This window comes from Bos indicus x Bos taurus, chromosome 21 (assembly GCF_003369695.1).
Source record: "Bos indicus x Bos taurus breed Angus x Brahman F1 hybrid chromosome 21, Bos_hybrid_MaternalHap_v2.0, whole genome shotgun sequence".
In the NCBI taxonomy this organism is placed as follows: domain Eukaryota; kingdom Metazoa; phylum Chordata; class Mammalia; order Artiodactyla; family Bovidae; genus Bos; species Bos indicus x Bos taurus.
The window spans coordinates 58641215-58661254 of NC_040096.1; the positions used below are offsets into that span (position 1 = coordinate 58641215).

General features: G+C 47.1%; 1 protein-coding gene across 2 annotated transcripts; it reads left to right on the plus strand.

The window, feature by feature from the left end:
- The first annotated feature begins 4037 nt into the window (after positions 1 to 4037).
- LOC113879532 (interferon alpha-inducible protein 27-like protein 2) lies at positions 4038 to 15358 on the plus strand. Of its 2 annotated transcripts, none has more exons than XM_027521118.1 (6): positions 4038 to 4144; positions 4770 to 4895; positions 5242 to 5379; positions 13351 to 13380; positions 14416 to 14577; positions 15115 to 15358. In XM_027521118.1, exons 2-6 carry the CDS (start codon positions 4823 to 4825, stop codon positions 15222 to 15224), a joined length of 513 nt encoding a protein of 170 aa, XP_027376919.1. In that variant the 5' UTR covers positions 4038 to 4144; positions 4770 to 4822; the 3' UTR covers positions 15225 to 15358. The 2 variants fall into 2 exon arrangements, with proteins under 2 accessions (XP_027376919.1, XP_027376920.1); XM_027521119.1 differs by having other exon boundaries at positions 4039 to 4144; positions 4774 to 4895.
- Positions 15359 to 20040: the final 4682 nt, after the last annotated feature.

Below are 20040 nucleotides of genomic sequence, written 5' to 3' on the forward strand. Positions count from 1 at the left end.
AGCTGATTACACTTCAAAGCTTTTGCACAGCAGAGGAAACTAGACGGGAGGTGAAAAGACAACCCTCAGAATGGGAGAAAATAATGGGAAATGAAACAACTGACAAAGGATTAATTTCCAAAAGATACAAGCAGCTCATACAACTCAGTGCCAGAGAAACAAACAACCCAATCAAAGTGGGAAAAAGACCTAAACAGACATTTCTCCAAAGAAGACACACTGATGGCTAACAAACGCAGGAAAGGATGCTCAGGATCGCTCGTTATTAGAGAAATGCGAATCACAACTACAGTGAAATGTCACCTCGCACCAGTCAGCATGGCCATCATCAAAGAGCCTAAAAGCAGTAAATGCTGGAAACGATGTGGAGAAAAGGGAACGCTCCTGCAGCGTTGGTGGCAACGTAACCATAGTACAGCCGCTATGGAAGACGGTATGGAGATGCCTTAAAAAGCTAGGAATAAAAGCACCATGTGACCCAGCAATCCCACTCCTAGGCATATACCCTGAGGAAACCAAAATTGAAAAAGACACATGTATCCCATTGTTCATTGCCGCGCTATTTACAATAGCTAGAACATGGAAGCAACCTAGATGTCCATTGACAGATGAATGGATAAAGAAACCTGGTACATATACACAATGAAATATTACTCAGCCATAAAAAGGAATGCATTTGTGTCAGTTCTAATGAACTGGATGAACCTAAGACCTATTATACAGAGTGAAGTAAGTCAGAAAGAGGAAGATAAATATCGTGTTCTAATGCATATATATGGAATCTAGAAAAATGGTACTGAAGAATTTATTTACAGGGCAGCAGTGGAGAAAGAAACATAGAGAATAGACTTATGGACATGGGGAAGGGGCAGAGAGGGTGAGATGTATGGAAAGAGTAACATGGAAACTTACATTACCATATGTAAAGTAGACAGCCAACGGGAATTTGCTGTATGGCTCAGGAAACTGAATCAGGGGCTCAGTATCAACCTAGAGGAGTGGGATGGGGCAGGAGATGGGAGGGAGGTTCAAAGGGAGAGGATATATGTATACCTATGGCTGATTCATGCTGAGATTTGACAGAAAACAACAAAATTCTGTAAAGCAATTATCGTTCAATTAAAAAATAAATTTACAAAGATACAGGACAGAGAATAACATTTGTGTAACTGGATGTTTCTACCTGGGAAATGCCACGGACAGAGGAATCTACCGGGCTACAGTCCATGGAGTCACAAAAAGTCAGACACGCCTGAGCAAGCAAACAACAACATCGGAACCTTGTGACCAGACCTACCTGGATAGCTGCAAGAAGAAGGGCATCAAGAAGGTTCCAGTAACCAGTTACACCATTCTTTCATTATCAGAGAAGACTGAATTGCAGCCCTGCGAAGAGAGTTCTTGGGAACACTGGTCTACCATCTTCTCAGTCTCCTGGCATTTTGAATAAAGTCTCTATTCATTGCCCAAACAATTTTTCTCTCAATTTCTTGCCCTGTCATGTGGCAAGCAATATGAGCTTAGATTCTGTAACAGGTGTAGACTTCGTGGCGGTGGGGGATGGGGGTGGAAGGCACGCACACAGATGATGTCATTAAGGGTCATTTACCATACCACCTCGATTACCATATTCTCCATGCCCTTTCAATGTATCTGTAGTGCTCCTGGATGTCACCTTGCTTATTTAACTCATATGCTGAGTACCCCATGTGAAATGCCAGCCTAGATGAAACACAAGCTGGAATCAAGATTGTTGGGAGAAATACCAGTAACCTCAGATATGCAGCTCACACCACCCTTATGGTAGAAATTGAGGAGGAACTAAAGAGCCTCTTGATGAAAATGAAAGAGGAGAGTGAAAAAGCTGGCTTAGGACTCAACATTCAAAAATCTAAGGTCATGGCATCTGGTCCCATCTCTTCTTGGCAAATAGGTGGGGAACCAATGGAAACAGTAACAGACTTTATTTTCTGAGGCTCCAAAATCATTGCAGATGGTGACTGCAGCCATGAAATTCAAAGACGCTTGCTCCTTGGAAAAAAAGCTATGACCAACCTAGACAGCATATGAAAAAGCAGAGACATTACTTTGCTGACAATGGTCCATCTAGTCAAACAGGTTTTTCAATAGTCATGTACGGATGTGAGCTGCTGCTGCTGCTAAGTCACTTCAGTCATGTGTGACCCCATAGACGGCAGCCCATCAGGCTCCCCTGTCCCTGGGATTCTCCAGCCAAGAACACTGGAGTGGGTTGCCACTTCCTTCTCCAATGCATGAAAGGGAAAAGTGAAAGTGAAGTCGCTCAGTCGTGTCTGACTCTTCTCGACCCCATGGACTGCAGCCTACCAGGCTCCTCCATCCATGGGATTTTCCAGGCAAGAGTACTGGAGTGGGGTGCCATTGCCTTCTCTGATGGATGTGAGAGTTGGGCTATAAAAAAAGCTAAGCACTGAAGAATTGATGCTTTGGAACTGGGTGTTGGAGATGACTTTTGAGAGTCCCTTGGATTGCAAGGAGACCAAACCAGTCAATCCTCAAGGAAATCAGTCCTGAATATTCATTGGAAGGACTGATGCTGAAACTCCAAAACATTCACCACTGGATGAGAAGAACTGAGTCTCATCAGTTCTTAATCACCCACCTGTTGCTGGGCACTAGGACTCTGGGGCAACAAGCCTGGTCTGCATCAGGTGACCCTCAAGTCTCTAGGCGGGGTAGGCATGAGATGGGCAGGGAAGAGACAAGCGTTAGGAGGGAGCAAATAAGAGCCATTCCAAGACCTCACTTTGGAAGCAGCTGGACCTGCATTGGGTCTTGCTTTGCATAACAAAAATAGTAAAACAAAATTAAGGGTAAAACAACTAATTTGCTATTCTGTCTTCAGTTCAGTTCAGTTCAGTCGCTCAGTTCTGTCCGACTCTTTGCGACCCCATGAATCGCAGCATGCCAGGCCTCCCTGTCCATCACCAACTCCCGGAGTTCACTCAGACTCACGTCCATCGAGTCAGTGATGCCATCCAACCATCTCACCCTCTGTCGTCCCCTTCTCCTCCTGCCCCCAATCCCTCCCATCATCAGAGTCTTTTCCAATGAGTCAACTCTTCGCATGAGGTGGCCAAAGTACTGGAGTTTCAGCTTTAGCATCATTCCTTCCAAAGAAATCCAAGGGCTGATCTCCTTCAGAATGGACTGGTTGGATCTCCTTGCAGTCCAAGGGACTCTCAAGAGTCTTCTCCAAAACCACAGTTCAAAAGCATCAATTCTTTGGCGTTCAGCTTTCATTTCCTTTTAGCAGATAATGTAAAATAAGTAAAATATATACACATATAAAATATATAATATTTACATATGTCATATAATAATAAGGAACATATATATATATATGTCTTAGGGGGCTTCCCTGGTAGCTCAGCTGGTAAATAATCTGCCTGCAATGCAGGAGACACCAGTTCAATTCCTGTGTCAGGTAGATCCCCTGGAAATAGGGAACCCACTCCAGTACTCTTGGAGACTTTCATGGACAGAGGAGCCTGGCGGGATCACAGAGAGTCAGACATGATGGAGCAACTAACACTTCCATACATCAAGGGACAAAAAGAAGTAAATGTAATAATACCACCAATTCTGTGAATGCCAGTGTGTCACTAAAGTAAGGCACATCAAGGGTATTTCACTCCCTTAGTCGCAACTTAAGATTCCTCCCCAGGCACTGGTTAGAAATGATGCTTTGACCATCAACCTGCTCTGCCTCCTCAGTTATTACAGATATGAGATTAGGGCTCTGTGCCATTTGTCAGCCAAGGAAAAATATTTTGTACCATAAACCTACAAATGGTGGAGGGAAGGGAAAATATAGTTCACAAGAATTGCAGGTAAGTTTTATAAAAAGGTGGACTAGGGATTCCTCACGTATCCAAGAAGGGGAATCTGGGAGGGAAGCTCAGCCCCTCATCCTCCCATTAACATGCAAATGTGAGGTCTACGTGGCACCAAGCCGGGAATGAGGGTGACTCACTTCCCTCTTGGACTCTTGAGGTCAGAGGTAATCCAGGGAGGGACTATTTAGCCTGCTGGAGTTCTCAACAGCCTCACTTTGGGCCGGGCTTCACACACTACTCTTTGATTCCCAATAATACTAAGCAAGGTAAGCGGGGGCCTGGGAGGTGGGGAGGGGAGGGAGCAAAGGGACTCCACTCTCAGCCTCCCTCTCCACTTCTATCAGGACTGCTGACCCTGCGACCAGAGCTGAATGTGTGGAGGGGGCTTGATCCCACCTTTACCATGGGGTGTTGGGAACCTCTGGTCTTGTCTTGACCCAGGTTACTATGAAGCCCTGGAACTTAGACCAGCTGGGCAGTGAGCAGGGGACAGAGATGGGGTGTTAGAGGTGGCCAGGATTCTGGAGATCAGGGAGCCAAGCAAAGTCATTATTAACTTCAAAACTGTGGTCTGAGCAGATTAAGGGGGTGGGCTGGAAGTGGTCCACAGGCTGCAGTGGGACAGAGGGCAGGGCTGGAACGGAAGACAGATGCCCTCCTGAAAGTCGCTCAGTCATGTCCGACTCTTTGTGACCCCAAGGACTATACAGTCCATGGAATTCTCCAGGCCGGCATGCTGGAGGGGCTAGCCTTTCTCTTCTCCAGGGGATCTTCCTAACTCAGGAATCGAACCCAGGTCTCCTGCATTGCAGGCCGATTCTTTACCATCTGAGCTATCAGCAAAGCCTGAAATCAGGCAGAGCAGTTTTTACTTCACACTCTGTTTCTCAGAAAGACAGTGGTGTCCTTGCATCCAGAACCAGTGCTCCCACACTGCCTCCAGGATGTCAGCTAGAGCCATAGAGAGTGGGGAAGGCGATGCCTTGGGCCCCCTCCTGCCAGAATTGCTGTCAGAAGGTGAGTGCCCTTGGGAAATCTCCAGAGGGAGGGTGGCCCGGAGATTGGGGTTCCTGGATGTGGGCAGCAGGGGTCTGGGTTCTGACCTGGTGCCCATCAAGTCTCTTTCCCCTGGGCTTCAGCCTCCTGCTCTGTGTAGTCAGGACCCCCAGCTCTCCACTGGTGCTGGGCTTCTCCCTGGTTCACCTCCAAGCACCCTTGACACCTCTCAGCTCAGCTTCCTCTGAGGTCCCCTCCCTACATCAGAGATTCTGGGGTCTTCAGGAAAGGGTGGAGGGGGCTGTGTGGGGTCTGTTCCCCAGCTGCCTGCCCCGCTGTGTGCTCCCCCATTATTTCTTTCTTCCAGAGGAAGAAGAACCTTTCCAGTCAACCAATCAGGACTCCTATGGCTCTTCTCCTGGGAAGGCACCACAGGGGCCACATCAGGGACCAGATGACTTTGGCTCTGACCCCAGAGACCCACCCAATTTCTACCGTTATGCAGGTAAGCTATCTCTGAGCACCAATCCATGGATCCTCACCTCACACCCACTGCTCAGCTCAACCTGCTAAGTTGTCAGTGTAAGGACAGTCTTCCTGATGGAATCTCTCTGACACACTGTCAGAAAAAAGCCACAATGTACATAGGAGATGAAATAAATGATGCTCTAGAATCAGAGGGACCGCACTTCAGGGTTTAGCTCTGCCTCTGACTTGCTGAGTGACCCAGAGCCAGTCACTTGCCCTCTCTGGGCCTTTATAGGTTTGTTTTTAAGCTCAGGGGTAGGGTGAGGTCACTCTCAGGGGTCTCTCAGAACCAGGTCACTTCCAATTAGGTGGGGCAGAGGTGCTGCTCAGGTTAGATGCCTGACAGCCACGTGGCACAGGCTCGGGCATGGCTCTTTGCCAGTTAAAGGTCACTGCCCATGATTTCCTTTTGCCCCCCAGCACCCAAGGCAGGTAAGTTTCATTTCTCTATTTGTGCTCCTCCCTTGATGCCCCAGGGCCAGGTCACTAATGTCCTCCCAGAACACACCCTCCAAGAGCAGATTCACCTCTAATGTGGGGCCATCCTAGGGCCACGGCAGCAAAAGTCACAGAGTTTTTTTAAAGTCCTTTCAGAATACACATAGCATGAAATTTACCAAAACAACTGGGCTTCCCTGGTGGCTTATATGTTAAAGAATCTGTCTGCAATGCGGGAGACCTCGATTCGATCCATGGGTTGGGAAGATCCCCTGAAGAAGGGAGCGGCTGCCCGCTCCAGTATCCCTGCCTGGAGAACTCCATGGGCAGGGCTACAATTCATGCAGTCAGAAAGAGTGGACTGGACTGAGTGACTAACAAACACGACCATTTGTTAGCATACACTGAATTGTTGTTCTTTGTTGTTCGGTCACTAAGTCGTGTCTGACTCTGCAGTCCCATGGACTGCAGCACGCCAGGCTTCACTGTCCTTCACTATCTCCCAGAGTTTGCTCAAACTCATGTTCATTGAGTCGGTAATGCCAGCCAACATCTCATCCTCTGTCACTCCCTTCTCCTCCTGCCCTCAATCTTTCACAGCGTCAGGGTCGTTTCCAGTGAGTCGGCTCTTGAACAGTGGTAACCATATTCGTGTTACTGTGCCTCCCATCTGCAGAACTCTTTTCATCTCCTCATACTGAAACTCAATTAGACATTAACTATTGTTTTCCTCCTGCCACTTCCTGGCAACCACAGCTCCTGCTGTCTCTTTGCTCAACTAATCTAATCTAATTTCCATGTGACTGGAACCATACAGCATCTGTTATTTTCTGACAGGTCTATTTTAGTTAGCATAAGGTTCCCCAGGTTCCTCATATGTCAGAAGTTCCTATTTAAAGTTGAATGATATCCTCTCGGGCATCTATACTACTTGGTAATGATCCATTCATCCATTCATCGACACTTAGTTTGCTTCCTCTTGGCAACTGTGATCACTGCTGCTATGAATGTAGGGTGCAAATATCTCTTTAAGACCCTGTTTTCAATTTCTTTGGATCTATATCCAGAAATGGGATTGCTAGGTTATATGATTTTCTATTTTTAATTTTTTCAGGAACTGTCACACTGTTTTCCATGTTTGTTGCACCATTTTATATTCCTACCAACAGTGCACAAATGTTCCAGTTTCTCCACATCCTCACCAACATTTGTTATTTTCCATTTTTGTTTTTTTTTATATAGTGGCTTTCCTGATGGGTGTGGTGTGATATCTCGTTGCAGTTTTGATTTGAATTTCCTAATGGTTACTGATATTAAGTATATTTTCTATTCTTGTTGGCCATTTGAATATCTTTAGGGAAATGTCTATTCTGATTCTTTGCCCATATTTTCTTTATTTTTTTTATCTGCACTGCGCCTTCATTGCTGCATGTGGGCTTTCTCCAGTTGCGCTGCACATTTGCCCATTTTTAAATCAAATGATTTTAAATCAAGTTTTCTGTTGTTGGAGGAATTCTTTATACTATGTCCTGAATATGAACCTCTAAACAGATACATGCTTTGCCAATATTTTCTACCATTCTGTAGGTTGCCTTTTCACTCTGTTGATTGTACTCTATCTTAGTGAATTAGGGCTGCTATAACTAAATGCGGTAAATCCGATGGCTTAAAAAACCAGAAACTTATTTTCCACAGTTCTGGAGGCTGGGAAATCATGATCTAGGCAGCAGTGCACTCTGTGTGTGATGACAGCTTACATCCTAGAACAACCATCTTTTCGCATTAACCTCCCAGGTTGGGAGGAAAAGAGGAACTCTCTTGGATCTCTTTTATAAGGAAATTGATCTCAATTAGGAGGGCTCTGCCTGCAAGTCTTAATCAGCTCCCATAGGGCCACCTCCTAACATCATCATATTGGGCATTAGGTTCCAATATATCATTTTTTGGGGACACAAACATTCAGACCATAGCATGACTTAGGATGCCCAAAGGTGCACTTTGGATTAGTACTTCTTTCTCTGAACTCCTCCTTCGGTGCCTCCTTGATCCCAAGCCTGTGCCTGGCACAGGAGAAAGCAGCAGTGAATGCAGCTTGGCCCTTGACCTGAAAGAACTCAAATTCCAGCAGAGATTCCAGAGAATCATATTGCCTTGTGGGAAATTTTATGGCAGCAGGAGCACAACTAATTCACACTTAGGAGTCTATAGGTGAAGGTGGCCAAGGAAGACTGGGAACGCGTGCTCAGAGCAGGTTCTGGAAGATGTGTTGGATGGCAGAGTCCTTAAAAATGTGCCTGGATTTGGCCAGCAAAAGATTGAACATCAGGAGGCAGGCAGGTGGCTTCTATTCGTTCCCTAGTATCTAAGCAGAAGCCTGATCATGCAGGGACCCCCTCATGCTCATGGAACAGGTGGACTTTAACTTATGGGCCACAGGGGGCAAAGAGGGGATTTAACACCTTCATTCTTCTTCCCTGTACCCAGTGGCCAACATCCTCTGTATTGTCCCCTTCCCTGATCTGGGACTACAAGAGGTGATGGTAACTAGGATGGCAGTGGTAGAGCCAGAAACAGATTGGAGAGATGCGGCCACAAGTCAGAGTTTGTCACCAACAGCTAGACAATGATGCTAGAGAGATAAGGAAGGATCCTCCCCTAGAGCCTTCAGAAAAAGCCTGGCTCTCTTTACACCTTGATCTTGGATCTCTGACTGGGAGAAAACATGAGAGAATTAGCACAGTTCCTGGTAATTCCTTACTGCAGCCTCAGGAAACTAACACAGGCACGCGCTTTGTAAGTTGAAGATTTGTAACAACTTAAGAGTTGGCAGGTGGAGGTTCACATTTTTAGCAATGAAGTATTTTTAAGGTATGCACATTGTCTTTTTAGACATAAGGCTGTCACACCCTTAGCAGACTAGGGTATAGTCTAGTTATGCATAAATATAACTTGTATATAGACATAATTTTTATATGCACTGAAAACCAAAAAGTTCACATGATATTCCCTTTACTTTGGTGATCTGTAACCTGATCGACAGTATCGCCGAGGTGTGCCTGAACAGAGATTGAAAATCTCATTGCGTTTGCTGAAATGTTGAAGGCTGTGTTAGAGTCAGAATCTGTAAGAGGAGGAGGTGAGAGTCTCCACGGGAGCGCTGGTCATTGATCATAGAGAGAGGGATTTTTCGCTGGTGATGGGTCTAGGGCAGCACTCTCTGGTAGTGCCCTCTGTGATGGTAAGCGTGTTCCCTGCGTGATCCAGTATGGTAGATCACACTAGCCAGATGCAACTATTGAGCACTTGAGCAGTGGTCCATGCAATTCAGGAACTGAGTTTTAAGTTTCATTAAGTGAGATTTAACTCGAACACTCGAATGGGTAGTTGTTCCCATAGTGGTGAGCTTGGGCTAGGGCCCTAGTCCCCAACCTTTTTGGGGCCAGGACCAGTTTCAGGGAAGATACAGGCACGGAGCGGGAGGATGGTTTGGGGATGATTCAAGCACATTGTATTTATCATGCACTTTATTCATATTATTATTGGATTGAGATATATAATGAAATCATTGTACAACTCACCATAATGCAGAATCAATGGGAGCCCTGAGCATGTTTTCCTGCAACTAGATGGTCCCATCTGAGGGTGACAGGAGACAATAATACCTGAAGTGTCTTACTTACGTCCAGTCTACCCGTCATCTCCTTTTGGTTACTGTTACTGCAGAAAACCCTGCTTCACAAAGATAGGCTGTCGGAAACAGAAGCAGGCTTTTCAGTGCTTTTGTGGCAATCTCAAGCTATTCTGCCTTGATTTTAATCTAGAACATATGGAGATTTGAAATCATCTCAAACATACTTTCGGAGAAGGCAATGGCACCCCACTCCAGTACTCTTGCCTGGAGAATCCCATGGACGGAGGAGCCTGGTAGGCTACAGTCCATGGGGTCGCTAAGAGTCGGGCACAACTGAACGACTTCACTTTCACTTTTCACTTTCATGCATTGAATAAGGAAATGGCAACCCACTCCAGTGTTCTTGCCTGGAGAATCCCAGGGACAGAGGAGCCTGTTGGGCCGCCTTCTATGGGGTCGCACAGAGTCAGACAAGACTGACGTGACTTAGCAGCAGCAGCAGCAGCAAACATACTTTCAAGGCCACTGTTATTTGTGATCTCAAGCAGTTGATCCTCTTCTAGCAGGCACAAAGTCAGTTTACCTGGATTATTTACAAATGGGTCAGGGATCCATTCCTTCCCAGTTCAGGGGTCTTCTGTGGTTGAGAAGTAATGGTCAAACTCTTTTGAAAGCTGAAATAAGTGGATCATGCACCAGTTTGGAGAAAGACGACCCTGACCGAGTCTCTTTCCAAATCTCTGCTAATATTTGAAACATGTCAAAATTCCCAGTGTTCATTCATTGCCTGCATAATTCCAGTTTGGCTCTAAATGCAGCCACTTGACCTGGTGACTTGAACAGTTGACATTCTCCCCTGAAGTGTCAGACTGAGTTGACTGAGCAAGTTGAATACATCACACAAGTAAGGATGTTTTTCGACACCTTCTGTGTCACTGAAATATGCTGCCAGTGGTGACTGCTTTTCTAAAAGAAATCCCTGGAGCAGCTCTCACAACTCAAAACTGCTGGCCAGTGATCTACTTTTAGAAAGCTGTCTCATTTCTGTGTGTAAGAGAAGACATTTGTGCTCTGCATCCATTTCCTCACAGAGCTGCATGAACAGACATGAGTTAAGGGCATGTACTTTAATGTGGTTGATAATTTTCATCACTTCCTGCAAAACGTTAAGTTCAGGTGACATTTTTCAGTGGGTGAGCATTTCTCTGTGGATGACAGTGTGTAGACTCACATTCAGAGGTGACCACTTTGATCAATATAGTGAAAACCAGAATTCCATCCAGTCATGGCACGCACTCCGTCCGTGCATATAGCAATGCAAAATGACCAGTTCAGGTTTCCTGATATGCAGTCATTCAGAGACTTGAATAGTTTTGAAGCTGTGGTTTTGCTTGGCAAGGAAAGGGCACGTAAAACATCCCCGTGCACATCCTCCTGGAGAATATATCGCACAAAAACAAGTAAAGTTGCCTTGTGGTCAACATCGGTAGATTCACCAACCTGGATTGCATACCACTGCTATTGCTGCTGCTGCTAAGTTGCTTCAGTCGTGTCGGACTCTCTGCGACCCCGTAGACGGCAGCCCACCAGGCTCCTCCGTCCCTGGGATTCTCCAGGCAAGAACACTGGAGTGGGTTGCCATGTCCTTCTCCAATGCAGGAAAGTGAAGAGTGAAAGTGAAGTTGCTCAGTCGTGTCCGACTCGTAGCGACCCCATGCACTGCAGCCCCTCCGCCCATGGGATTCTCCAGGCAAGAGTACTGGAGTGGGTCGCCATCGCCTTCTCCAATTGCATACCACGGTGACTCATTAATCCTTTCTAACAATTGGCCTCAACATGTCTGCTGTTTCACATGCCAGCTTTTGAACTTCAGCCTCTCCTAAAGAGGAACACATGCCAGCTTTTGAACTTCAGCATCTCCTAAAAGTTCATGACAAATGACGTTAGCAGCAGGCAGGATCAATTCTTCACCAATAGTAAACAGTTTCTTAGATTTAGCAATGCAGTTAACCACTAAGAATGATGCTCTCAGTGCAGATACATTTGATAAAGTGAAGGCCTTTGATAATTGCTTCCGTTCTTCATGTTCACATTTTTTTTTTAAATTTTGAAAAACCGCAAAGGCTTGTCTTTTAATGCAGGGTGCTTGGTCTCCATGCGGCAAAGCAGTTTTAAAGGTTTCAAAGCTTCATTGGGTAGCTGGTCCCACGTGTTACACAAAGCAGGATTGGAGAACGTGAATCACCTGCTGCAATGAACTTGTACTTTAGCAGTCTTGGTATTTTCTTTTGAACGTAGCTTTCTCTTCGTTGGCCATCTTAGAGTCTTCTACAGTCTCATCATTGGGTCTTTCTCCATTTTCAAAGAAACCCTTCAGCGACATTTGCTTAAAAATTTTTTTTTTTTTACTTATTTTGTCAAGGGTTAGCTTGTGGGCTTACCAAAACTGTGACTAAAACAAGTGCACAGTGCAGGAAAGAGGCAAGGATGGAAGTGGTAAAGAAAATAGTGAGTGGGACATGTGGGCACTAAAATAAGTGTCGGATTCTGACTGAAAGCCTGCCACCAGATGCAGCTTGTCACTTGCCACTCACTAGTAAGGTTTTGATATGAGTCTGCAAGGTATTCATTTATTATGGTCCCTGTGCAGTCAAACCTTTCTGTTAGTGATCATCTGTATTTGCAGCTGCTCCCCAGTCCGACCATCACCATCTCAGCTGCAACTCAGAGCATCAGGCATTAGACTCTCATAAGGAGTGGGCGACATCAATCTATCACAAGCACAGTTCACGGTAGGGTTCAAGCTCCTACGAGAATCTAATGCTGCCGCTGATCTGACAGGAGGTGGAGCTCAAGCGTTAATACGAGCGAGGGGGAGCGGCTGTACATGCAGATGAAGCTTCGGTGGCTCACCTGCCACTCAGCCCCTGTTGTGCGACTGGGTTCCTAACAGGCCAGGGACCAGTATCGGGGTTGGGAACCCCTGGCCTAGGGTATGACCTTGGGTGTATGTGGCATAGGATCCAAGATTCTTGAAAGTGAGGAGGTGAGAACTGTAAGATCAGTTCGTTGAAAACATCGTCTGTGCAGAAATGGAAACCCTCAAGACAGGTCAGGGGTCCTGATGGAGAGAGATGTTGGTGAGCCACGAGCTACAACCTTCCAGAAATGACTGGGGGATGGAGACTGCTTTTCCAACTTCTTTCCCTTGCCTGGGACTGAGACTCTTTTTCATGGAGAGCTATCTGAGCTCACTCTTGCAGATCCTGAAATCTCTGGAACTGTCCCAGGTGTCCAAAATCCCTAGTCCCTGCCAGACCCAAGAGCTCTGAGCAACTCAGTCTGGTCCAGGCGTGCTCTGTCCAGTGTAGCCAGGGGCTCCAGCCTCAAGGCAGGACATGCAGAGGAAGCATGGTGCCTTCTAATGGGGGAATAAGGGGTGCTTCCTGCAGAAAGTCACAAGTAGGCTGAGCCCTAGAGGATGGGGGGCTTCCACTCCAGCTGTAGCCTGGGATGGGCACAGGGTGTCTGGAAGATGAACAGACAGAACAGTCAAATATATTCCATTGCAAAAAAGTAGCATGCTTTTCTTGATTTTTTTTTTTTTAATGATACCAAAATGTGTTAAGTTCAAAGAGCAGCATGAAACCTTTTCAAGGCAGATTCCTCTCCCCATCTGGAGCATCACAGAGCTCTGGACTCTTGTCCATCCTCCTCTGATTTCTGGAAAATCAGACTTCTCTGTAAAAGCAGAGAGAGACACACAAGGCTTCTGTCTCCTGTGATCCCAACTCCAGGAAACCCTTCCCACTGGGACAGCAGCAGAGACTCAGTGGAAGTCCATTGTTGGGCACTCACAGGGGTTCTTTCTGTCTCCAGGCATGACTGCAGCTGCTGTAATTGGAGGAGGTAAGTCTCCTTGGGAAGAAGCTCAAGGACCCATCTGCCCCTGTCCCTGGGCTCCTGGGAGCAAGTCCAAGATTGCCTTCAGCCCCAAGACCTGGGTGGGTAGGGGTGGGGTGGACAGGGAACAGAGGTTGAATTCTTGAGGTAACAAGAACCTAGCTGAGAAGGAACTGAAGGAAACTCATTCATAACAACCACTTCCAATCTCAGCTTCTCCCAAGTGCAGACTGGGATCCAGGCAAGTTGGTAGATCTGTCTGAACCCATGATTCCTCCCCAGAAAGCAGTGCCAGGGGCCCTTCCAAATGGCTGTCAGGAGTGTGTGAGCTGAGTTGTGTGGATTACTCAGAACTGCTCTGCCTACGACCCTCTAGTCATCCAGCAAGCCTAGCGGTTTCCTGCTGGGCCTCTGGCCAGGGTCCTCCCACACGGTGGCCAAAATTAAAGAAAATGAAACATTTCTGTCATACCAGCCACAGTCTCAAGTGCTCAGTGGCCACATGTGTCCGCCGTGTGGACGGTACAGACACAGAAGGTTCCTGGCTGCAGAAGGTCCTATGCCTGCACTGTCTGGAGATGTAGAGACCCTGGGGGGATGCTCACCGGTGGCCTCAGGGCAGAGGACAGAAGCTTCCACCCAGCAGCTTTTCAGAAGAGCAGTTCTGTCCTCATACTCTGGGCCTGTGCTTGCACGAAAGACACCAGTTCCCACCAAAAGGGGGTATTTGAAGACCCCTCCTTGTTTCAACTTTATTTCATAAAGGGCGAACTAAAGCCCAGGGAGGACTGCTGACTCTTCCAGGGTCACAGGCAAGCAGAGTCAGGAGCAGGCCTGGGTTCCAGGTTCTTGGAGGAGGACGGGGTGTCGGGGTGGGTGTCCACCCAGTTGTGTCCACACCTACAGCCTTCCCTTGCCTCTGGCCCTGTGGTCTGAGGAAGAGCGAAGAGGACCCCTCACCTCAACCCCCCGGGAAGGTGTCAGGGAGGTCTGGCGAGCCTGTCCCTCGCAGCTAGCCCTGAAGTGTCTCTGCCCTTACAGTCATGGCCGTGAGGGCTGTGCCTGAGTTGCTGGACACCGTGGGCTTCACCAGAAAAGGAATCTCCCGCTCCTCCTTAGCGGCCGAGATGATGTCATCAACTGCAAGAGCCAATGGGGGCGGAGTTCCCTCTGGGAGCCTAGTCTCCAACCTCCAGTCCAAGGGTAAGTGTCTCCCGGGGAGGAGGCGGGGGAGGGGTAACAAATCAGCACAAGATTGATCCAGATGCTAAAGAAGCAGACAGGCTTCTTCCAGCTTCGTGGTCCTCAGTGTCCCACTTATCCTTTGTATCCCCGTCACTGTTCCCTCTTCTGGTTGGGTGTGGGGTGGTGGGACGAGGGGTGTGTCGCTCAGGAGGCCTGCATTCCTCATCAACCCTAAAAAACCTGCTTAGGTACCCACTCCTTCCCGAGCCCAGCCTGGTGCTGTGAAGGGGAGGGACAGCCTGTCATTTCTCAGAGAGTCTGTCCTGTCACTGATGGACTGATCATTGGCGTTCATGTCTCCTCTTTGGGCAGCCATGTGCAGCCGCCCCTCCCTGAGCAGATATCCTGGGGTCTCAGAAGTAGAGGAGGAAACAGGGGTGGGATGTTGGTGTCTAGGGCCTCCAGTCAGTCCTGGGGTCTCTGACACCCACAGTCTTGCCGGGGACTGCTAGGTCTGCCTGTCCTCTTGTGCTCTAACCTTCTCCTCTCCCCTAGGGGCAACTGGACTTTCCACACCATCCAACATCCTCCTGGGATCTGCTGGGGCACTTTTGGGGGCCTTGCTGTGGGATTCCTACAGCTCCTCCAGGAGGACCCAGTACTGAAGCAGAAATGAGCTCCCATTCTGGAAATGACCCTCCAGGGCATCAGGATGTCAGTCTCCCAAATCACAAGTCCCCTGCCTCCCCAAATTCTTCAAAGAATCATAAGAAATAAAGTTGAGATGCAGTGACCTTCAGTAAGTGTCCGTGCTGTGTTCTTGTTCACCAGGCAGGTGCGGGGCACCTACAGAGCCCTGTAGGTGTTGGGTGTAGGGCAGGAACTCTGTAAGAATGAGCACCAATCCAGAACAGGAAGCCAAGTCTTTTCCCAGTCCTGCCACTCAGTTTTGACCCTGCGAAGACTGTGTCTCTTCTTTGAGCCTCAGTTTGTTGCTTTTCAGATGGGAACTTGGACCACATGTCTTCAAAGACCTCAGCCAGAGGAGCCAACGGCTTGGCCCTGGGGTCAGTTTGAGGCACTGACCCTCAGTTACCTTTATCCTCAGGCAGTATTCATTCCCTCCCCTCCCCACCCAAGACTCTGGGTCTGGCTGTTTCGTGACTCATCAGTAACACTGTCTGTCTGGCCTGGTGGCCTTTGGAATGCTTAAGTGGGAAGAGAATCTGCATTTCTTTTTTTTTTAATTGTAAATTTTATTTTATTTTTAAACTTTACATAATTGTATTAGTTTTGCCAAACATCAAAATGAATCTGCCACAGGTATACATGTGTTCCCCATCCTGAAATTTGCATTTCTTGAGAGCTGTGTCTCTGTTGTCTAGAGCTCAGTTCACTGGCCCCAAGTGAGACCGCCCAGAACCTGCAAGGACAGACAGGTCTCCCCGCCATGGGGCTCCCAAGAGGCTGGTCAGCGCAGAACACTCACTTCCTAAGACCCACTGGGTGCCTCGCCCTGGATCCAGGGCCAGGCTCCGTGTGTGTTAACTTGGCACCTGCAACCTGCCAGCCCATGTGGATAACCCACACCAGGTTCTGAAAGACCTGCTTCTACTTAAACGTGAGTCTCGGATCCCAACCTGTTGGCTCCAGGACTCCAGCCCAGGTCCCCACTCTGGCCTTCACATCTGCCTTCCCTCCTGCTCCTTCTCCACCTGGCTGTCTCCTTACGATGCTGCCTCAGCTCACTCCTGCAGCTTCCAGCTGGCTTCAAGGGCTCCATCCCAGTCTCCTATGGCTGCAGTAGATTGGCGGGGTCCCTCTCAGCCCAGTGTGTGTAACACTGAACAAAGCTGACTCCACACTGGGTCTATTCCTTTAGCTCTAACTTTTGTTCTCTGTTGCCTGTGCTTAGTCGTGCTGGCTTGCACCTTTGTAAAAGAATGTTTCCTGTAGCCTGAAATACACAGCACAGCCCATTCTCAAGGCTCTGGCTCTTAATGATAGAACACTTCTTTAAAAAGCTGCAGAACAGAGAATAACGTTTGTTTAGTTGGAAGTTTATAGGAACATTGTGACCAGACCTATGGGAATAGTACCAAGAACAAAGGCACCAAGAAGATTGAACAATCAGCCACATCCCCTCCCCTTTTAGAATAAAAGAAGCCTGAATTCTAACTCTGGGAAGATGATTTTTTGGGACATTTGACTGCCATTTTCTCAGTCTGTTGGTTTTCTGAATAAAGTCTCTTTTCATTGTCCCAACAACCTGTCTCTCAATTTATTGACCTGTCATGTGGCAAGTAATATGAGCTTAGACTCCAAACAGGTGCAGTGTTGGTGGGCAGTTTGAGGAAAGCACAGATATAATGCCATTAAGAGACCTGTGGTCAAGGACAGAAATGACCACGTCCCAGTGCCCTTTCAACGTACCTGTACAGTTCATCTCACTGAGAGCTGGAATTTATTATCCCTCCCTGAAGCCGAGCTGGCCTTCTGGAGGAAAACTAACACAGAGACCTAATGGAGGAGTCAGTTCTTTTTTCCCAGACAAGGTTCAGGAGTGAGCCCAGCTAAGATTCACAAAGCCAGCCCACTGCTGACTGCAGGTGTAGGAGGGAGCTCAGCTGAGACCAGGAAAACCACATGCCTAAACTACTGAATTGATGCTTTTGAACTGTGGTGTTGGAAAAGACTCTTGAGAGTCCCTTGGACTACAAGGAGATCAAACCAGCCCATCCTAAAGGAGATCAGTCCTGGGCGTTCATTGGAAGGACTGATGTTGAAGCTGAAACTCCAATACTTTGGCCACCTGCTGTGAAGAGCTGACTCATTTGAAAAGACCCTGATGCTGGTAAAGATTGAGGGCAGGAGGAGAAGGGGATGACAGGATGAGATGGTTGGATGGCATCACTGACTCGATGGACATGGGTTTGGGTGGACTTCAGGAGTTGGTGATGGACAAGGAGGCCTGGCATGCTGCGTTTCATGAGGTTGCAAAGAGTCAGACACGACTGAACGACTGAACTGAAAACTACTGACCCAATGAATCACGAGCTAAATAAATATTTTGGGGTGGTGGGGAGGCATTTGTTACCCACCAATAACTAACCGATAACATGAAACAATGTGTGTAATCCATTGAGAGATTTGAGCTTTATGACTTGGAGGACAGAGAAGAAAGACATTAATTGCAATTGTAGTTATCTGGGAAGACTGCTTGGAGTAGGTGTTGCTTTACTTAAGGCTTATGTAGTTATAAGTAATAGAGTCTTGGTTGTAACTGGCTCAGAGTTCAAGAGAATTTGCTGGCTTGCTGAACTGAACAATAAAAAGGTCATTTGTCTTCAGGCAAAGTGTAAATTAGCAGCTCAACACTGAATCCAAGGGGCTGTTTTTTCCTATCCCTCCTGTTTGTGTTACCCAATGAAACATTGTGTGCCCAAGGCACAATAAGCTTAAACGAACCAAAATGGAGTTTGGGGATTATGGCAGGGCCATGCAAGGGTAATGGGTGGCTTGTGCCCAGAAAAAACCCATTTTTTGAGACCAAAGGCACTTAGGTTTTATGTTTAGGCAGAACAGCAGGGTTCCCCGAGGCACGGCTTGTGCCCAGAAAAACCAAACTCCCCATAGGGTTTCAGCAAAGCAGTTTTAAAAGCCAGGTGAGGGAAGGCATCCCTGAGCATCCCTGATTAGCTCTTGTACAGTTCTCTGATTGGTTTATGGTGAGGCAATAGGGCAGTTAACATTATCAGTCTTTAGGTGCCAGCAGGTCTATGGGCTACATGCTCATGGTCATTGAGTAATTAATCTCTTCCATTTGGTGGTGGACTTTAGCAGCTGAAAACCTCAGGAAATATGCATGAGATACTATTGTGTACTTCAGAGAGGAACTTCTGTTGTTGTTTGGTCATTAACCACGTCCAATTCTTTGGACGTGAACTGTAGCCCACCAATCTCCTCTGTCCATGGGATTTCCCAGGGAAGAATACTGGAGGGGGTTGCCACTTCCTTCTTCAGGGGATCTTCTCGACTCAAAGATCGGACCAGCATCTTCTGCATTGGGAGGTGGATTATTCGCCACTGAGCCACCAGGGAAGCACTCAGAGAGGAGCTACAGTAGAGGCTATGGGGGTGAGGTCTGTCCCAGGGAGACCCCATAGAGTCCTGCTGGGTTACATCTACTTTCTGAGGTATCAGCTCCATCCTTTGGCTGCCACACTCCTGGTTTAGTAGAGGCCTGTTTGCACGCTCTGGAGGTTATCTGCTTCTAAATTCTGGTCTTCCCCCTAAAAGGTATTTTTTCATGAACTTCTGTTGATAAGCAAGGAAACTTCTTTCCCAAATATCTCTGGTAAATGTTCCTGTAAATATCCTAAATGGAGTCATCTATTTATTCCTAAACTGGTTACTTTAGCCCAAAGGATGGGATATGATGATTGGTTTCATTCATTCTGGGCTCACGTTTGGAGGCTGACAGGAGCTCTCAGGCCTCTGACAAGCCCAGGGTCGGGGCAGGGACTCCAGTACCTGAAAGAGAAGTAAGTTCCTGTTTCAAAGAGAACAGGGACAAGGACAGTTGTGTGGCCAAAGACAGTGACTGTGCCCTATGGACAGGATGTGGTTTGTCCTCTGTTAAAGGGCCGGTCCTTGTGGGAAAACTGGAGCAGCCTCCTAATCAGGCTTGTGTGTCTGTTTCTGCCTTTTTAAATACTCCCTACCTCTTCAGTGAATAGGAAAGAGCGTTATGGATTGGAAGGCAGGCCATCAGCAGAATTTTGTCTTTTTATTTTATGTTTATTTTTAATCAGTCTTTATTGGAGTGCAGTTGTTTTATAATGTTGTGTTAGTTTCTCAGTTCAGTGGCTCAGTCATGTCCAACTCTTTGCAACCCCATGGACTGCAGCACGCCAGGCTTCCCTGTCCATCACCGACTCCAGGAGCTTGCCCAAATTCATGTTCATTGAGTCGGTGATAGTTTCTACTGTACAGCAAAATGAATCAGGCATACATATACATATATCTCCTTCCTTTCGGACTTCCCTCCCATTTAGGTCACCACAGAGCATTAAGTAGAGTTCTCTGTGCTATACAGTCGGTTTTCATTAGTTATCTATTTTGTACATAGTATCAGTGTTAATGAGTCCAAGCTTGCTTTGCTCACCCAGGACAGGCCAATAAATTGGAGACAAGGTGTTGAGGCAAGGAATATAATTTTATTCTGAAAGCTAGCAGACCGAGAAAATGGCAGACTAATGTCTCAAAATAATCATCAGATGGGTCTGGATGCCAGTTTCTTTTACAGAACATAGAGGAGGGGGGCAAGGTGAGGATGTAAAATAAAAAGGCCATTAATCTTGCAAATATCTCCTGGAATGATCAGTTTTGGGGAGGGCACATATAACTTTCTTCTTTCTTGCAGCTATTCATTTACAGGTGGACAGGGTCATGTTGTCTTCCTGACCAAAGGCACTTAGG